General features: G+C 41.7%; 1 protein-coding gene across 2 annotated transcripts in view; it reads left to right on the plus strand.

The window, feature by feature from the left end:
* Window positions 1–5717, plus strand: part of LRRK2 (leucine rich repeat kinase 2) — a 143329-nt gene that overhangs the window by 31293 nt on the left and 106319 nt on the right. For both annotated transcript variants that reach the window (XM_019509390.1, XM_019509389.1), the window contains exon 7: window positions 1377–1508. In XM_019509390.1, coding sequence (XP_019364935.1) covers window positions 1377–1508 — 132 coding nt within the window. The remainder of the gene's footprint in view (window positions 1–1376; window positions 1509–5717) is intronic.

Raw genomic sequence — 5717 nt, forward strand, 5'->3', positions numbered from 1 at the left:
TCACCCTTACCTCCAAGATATTCCTGGAGCAGGAGCTCCACCAGGCAATGTTACTCATAGATCCCAATAATGCTCTGCTCTTATAACAGAGCTCTCCCAGAATGGCCAGTCTCGTTAGCCACCTGGCAGCTCCCTGCTCCAGCCCTCAAAGTGACAGACACCCCAAAGGGTGTTCTGTCACAGTTATTTAAAGATATGGTAATTTAAGAATTTGTTTTAAAAAGGTTAATGAATTAACCTGGCTTGCAAGTACATTGTAAAATTTAGTAATATCCTCATTTTACGTATCAGAAACACAAAATGTGGAGAGGTCAGTTAACCAAGGTAACCCAGCAGTTTGCAGTGAAGCTCAAAATAGACCTGAATGGTAAAATCCTGTCTCCACTGAAGTCTATGATGATTCTCCTGTTGAGTTCAGCAGGACCAGGAATTCATCTGTAATCTTTGAAGTCATAGGCAGATCTTTCATTACACACCAACATTAAACATATCACAAAGATTAAGATTCTTTGATTCTGCCTGCACACAGCAGAGCAAGAAGCTGCAAGTTTTATTTGGTAACTACCATTATGCACTTGTGACTGAATAGGCAAAGTGATTTTTTTTCACCATCATTAAAGCATGATTTAGTATGTCTTGCTCATTTTTAATCTAAATTAGCTATTGTTGTTTTTTACCATACTCCCTGCAGTGCATGTAAGTATAAAATTATTTGTAATTAAATTTGTATTTAGGGATATCATTTAAAAAGTTAGAAGCATCACTTAGCTGAAAACCTGTAAGAACTTCTCGTATATTAAATAAGCTCACTATATACTCAATTGTCATAGGCCAAAACTAGAACCAGCCAAAAGAGTAAGCTTTTATAACTTGCCACAGAAAGAGAAGAGGTAGGAGAGACAGCAAGGGTTTATGAAACAGCATGTCTGGGTTTTTTTCTGATTCTGTTATTGAATTGTTTTATGGTCTTGGTTAAATCACTTAAATACCATATCAAAAATTTACAAAATACCACCACAAAAACTGTAAAATGTGAATGGGTTCATGTTATCTACTCATGCTAGTGCAATTAAATGTAATTAGTATCTGTAAAGCACTCTTTACTTTTTAGTAATAAGTGAAGGTATTTTATCTGTTAAATAGCTAAACATGTAATGGCAGCAAATCAGTAACAATTTACATGGAGTCTAAATTGACCTGAAACATCATGTCTAAGTACAAATAATGATAAAAGTTGAAGATGATGATGAAAAGAAATATTCAAATTTTTTCACAATGCCAAAAGCAGAAACTATATTTTTAAAGACGTATGCATATTCAAATCATATATGTGATTTTTTAATTTAATCATAAAATTGTTGTTATTTTTATTTTAGCTAGCAATGTTGAAGTGCTCATGTCTGGAAATGTTCGATGTTACAATATCATTGTTGAAATAATGAAAAGGTTCCCCAACAGTGAACCAATTCAGGAAGTGAGCTGCTGTTTGTTCCACAAACTTACATTAGGTAAGTTCATGAAACATTTTAGATATTGCTGATACTGTCCTTCTGTTTCTGTATATTAAATGTCTAATCAAGATAAAGCCTGCTTTTTTTCTTAGCTCGTATTTTTACATTAAAATTAGAGTAGTGGTGAAAGCCTGCAAATTCAGTAGCTTCCTCTGAAATGAGATTGCCACGATGGCAGATCTGAACAAAATAAAAATAATTTTATAACGCCTGCAATACATAAAGTATCTTGCTCTTTTAGATTGCCTTTCACCAGGAAGGGAATCTGACAGTTTCTTACTGCCAGAGGGATATACACTAACAATCCACAATTGAAATGCAGAGGAAACAGCCAGGTAACAGAACACAGCCACACTACATAACAGGGCAGGGAGTGACAAAATACTGTATGCAGCTGCATTCACAACAATTAAGAGGAATAATGGTTCTGATTCTCCAGAGGGTTTCGCTTTAAGTGCATGTTTAAATACTTTGCTGAATTGGGGCCCGGCAGGCTCAGTCCTAGCTGGTGATAAGCACCCTTCTGTCCCTGGGAATGATACCGAAAGTGAATGTACTCAGCACTTTGGTTGATCAAGGCCATAATGAATTGGAGTAGACAGGTTTAACTTTTTGAGTATCAGGAACTCGCCATCACACCTTTTATGACTGCAGATGGTAAATATCTCAGTTTTGCAGCCCATCTGAAGGGCTTCAGAAAATGATTAGATCCCATAAATTTCATAATCTCATAATTTTTCCTGCCACTAGGGTGACTCTAATATTTACTGATTGAGACCCATTAAAAAAATCTAAACATTGTAAATACAATAGAAAGATGAGAGACTGCTGACAGATTATTTGTTTTCACAATAGGAATGAGGTAGTTTACTTTGGGAATGGACAGATGTTCAGTTTCAGCAGAGAGTATCCCTGCTGTCTCAGGAGAAACACAGAACATGAGTACACATAAGCTAGTAATTTTTCTCCCAGAATAAAAGGGTGTAGACAAAAGTGACAATTTTTGCCTGATCAAGCCCCTTAAAGCACTCTGCTAACACAAGTGCATGGCTGCAGAGCACTGTAAAAGGGCCTAATCCTGTGACAGTCTGAACCCTCATTACATGAAGTTTCAGATGAAGGCACTCCAAAGTGGAGCATCTTCATTAACTTATGGCTGTTCCCGTTGCTGTTTTCAGAATGGGAGAAGGGAGCAGAAGGAGCTTGTTCTGGGGGTTGCCCAGCCAGCACTGGAGGGTAGGATGGGTATATTACAGCACGCCCACAAGGTGGGGGGGGACACTTCAGTCTACTCACCCTTGCACTCCAGCACAGGCTGGAGAAAACCCAGAGCGGACCTCCCTCCCTCTCCCGGACAGCACAGGAGGCTGGGAGACTGGGGGAAGAGCTAGGGGAAGAGGCTTCAGAGAGACCACCTCTCTCCCTGGATCGGTCCCAAATTGGAACTTGATCCACCACCCTCTCGACCCAACAGCTATTGGGTTGGGGGGATCGGTCTAACTCATGGTGCTTTCTGTAAAGTACCATGAGTTAGACGAGGAGCTGCACTCCTGTCTACACCTAAGGTGGCTACACTGGTAGAAAAATAACTTGGAAACAGTCCAAGAAAAGTTGCTTTCTGGAGAATATATCCTAGGAGACAGAACTTCCATACAGGCATTAGGATGCAGAGCCAATCTCTGCAATCTCAGTGTGTTTTGCTTCCTTTTTCCTCCACAGGTGGGGAGAGAGAGCATGTGTTAGTCTTAGCCAAGCAGGGAATATCACGCCCTCCTGAGTGCTTCAGGCTGGAAAAGCCTAGCACTGAAGCAGTTAGGGAGTATGTTCTGCTCCTAGCTTGTTCCCTGCCTGAATCACATTGCAGTACTTGGGTGCAGGGAAGCATACAAGCATATAACTTGCCCAGCCTTAGCTGACCTCCAACACAATACAGAGGAAGAGAAAGGGCTTTTCTGCATAGAGGACTTTTCTGTGCATGGCACAGACCCCAGCCCCACATTCACTCAAAAAAACAACACCCTCACCCCTCCTGCAAACTCTGGGCTGTGCGCTGTAGGGATACATGGCAGGCCAGCATCCACACTACAGGCTCTTTGCTTTTCAGTTTGAACTTCTGTACAGGTCAGTTTTTCTCTCAGGAAAACAAACTTGGGAGAGTTGTCCTGGATGATTTGAATGTGTGTATGCAGCCTTTATTTTCTGCCAACATTTCTTAGTCTGCACTTATGACAGAAATACTACATACATGGTGGTAAATGTTCCTTTTTAGCAATGCTTATTATAATAAACATTCTTTTTTCTAAAAGTCTTTAATTAGGAGTTTGTGCTAAACTGTGCTGTATTTTGTGTGGAAAGATGCATATTTCAGAATAGAAGTTAAGCAGCTTCCTAGCTAGGGTCAGTCAAGTGCCAGTTTAGGAGTCTACTATCAGTTCTCTTCTTGGGTTGCTCACTTCCAAGAAGGAAGTTATTTGATAAAAGGCATAATCAGCATTGGCATCAAGAACCAGAACTCGAGTCTTCCTCCCTTCTAGGGGGAGTGCCTTACTGGGCTCTAGTCGGGTTGCTTCTTGTTTTTTTTTCTGATGCCCAGTGACTGTTGCATTTGTTTCCACACAATAGTCATGCTTCAGCACGATAGATACAGGGTGCCACTGGTCTTGCCTAACCAAAACCTGGTAAGTAATGCAGTTTCCAGGGAAGTGGAAGATGCAGATTTAAAACAGGATGAGGAAGGCCTGAACCACAGGTCTCCTACTTCTTAGCAACTGCCCTAAACACAAGGAACAGAATCTTATTGTATACATTCAAATAGCAGTTACCCACTGGTGTAAGTGCCAGATATGCATCTCCATATGTTCCTGCCCTAGGCCATGTTCCTCTGTATGAACGTTCCTTCCATGAAATTGTAGCCAGGCAAAAAGCTGTGACTAGCAAATGAGTAGGGTCCTCCAAGATTCGGCCAGTATGCTGCTCTCTGGCTGGATAAGTACCATGTGGGTCTGTAAAGTGAAAAGAATTCCAACCAAGGTTCTTGGGGAAAGGTAGTTGGACCCTCACTCTGTTGTTCAGGTAACCATTTCACAGGGTAGAATAGGGTTGATACGGAGCCCTACATTCAGATACCTCTGTGCCTAGAGTTTCCTATTGGCTGCTAGTTGGAAATTCCTTGCATACCCTGGGTTGCTGATTAAAAGAATGGAAGAGCTATGCACCTCTGCAAGTCAGAGTAGGATGGATCTCTTGATGTACATGGGCACACCAGACGATAGGGCAAAGATTCAGGACTACCTTGACAGCCTGGATTCGTGGGCAGAACAAAGAGAAGTGCAAGGTCCTTCACCTGGGTAAGAAGAACCCTCACAATAAGTAGACAATGGGTTGTAGTCCATGGTCTGGCACAGCACATGAATGATCAACTGGAAGATGAATATGAGCCAATAGTGCAGTGAAGTTGCCAGAAGGGCAAATAGAACTCTGGTGCGCATCAGCTGATGTGCGGCCAATAAATCCAGAGAAGCGCTTCTCCCTCTCTCTTCAGCACTGGTGAGGCCTCAGCTGGAGTACTGTGTCCAGTTCTGGGCACCAAAGTTCAAGAAGGATGTGGATAAGCTCAAGAGGGTACAAAGGCTAAGGGCATGGAGGGCAGGTCCTGTGAGGAGAGACTTCAGGAACTGGGTCTGTTCAAGTAACAGAAGGCTAAGAGGTGACTTGATAGCCACCTACAAGTACATCAGGGGTGAGCATCAAGAACTAGGGAAGCAACTCTTCAGGAAGGACCTCAAGGGAGGATGAAGACCAACAGGCATAAACTAATAGAGGATGAATTCAGGCTAGACATAAGTAAAATTTTTTCTCTGAAATGGTCACCAGAATCTGGAACACACTCCCAGCAGAGGTGGTGCAGTCACCCTCCTTGGAGATGTTCAAGATGGGACTGGACAGGCACCTTGTTGAGCTCATCTGAGCCCAATAACTTCCTTCCCATAGCAGGGGACTGGACTTGATGATCTTACAAGTCCCTTCCAGTTCTACGTAAAAGTTGCATCTCCCTTTGTGGAGTCACCTGAAATGTAGCACATAATGTTTGGCCATATCTATTAGGTGGAATAGGATCTGGGCCATAATTTTTCTAGATAACAGATTCAGCTAACTTGTGTATTTATTTTTAGGAAACTTTTTCAATATTTTGGTTTTAAATGAAGT

Source organism: Gavialis gangeticus, unplaced genomic scaffold, assembly GCF_001723915.1.
Source record: "Gavialis gangeticus isolate Ggan-Ray unplaced genomic scaffold, GavGan_comp1, whole genome shotgun sequence".
Classification (NCBI taxonomy): Eukaryota; Metazoa; Chordata; order Crocodylia; family Gavialidae; genus Gavialis; species Gavialis gangeticus.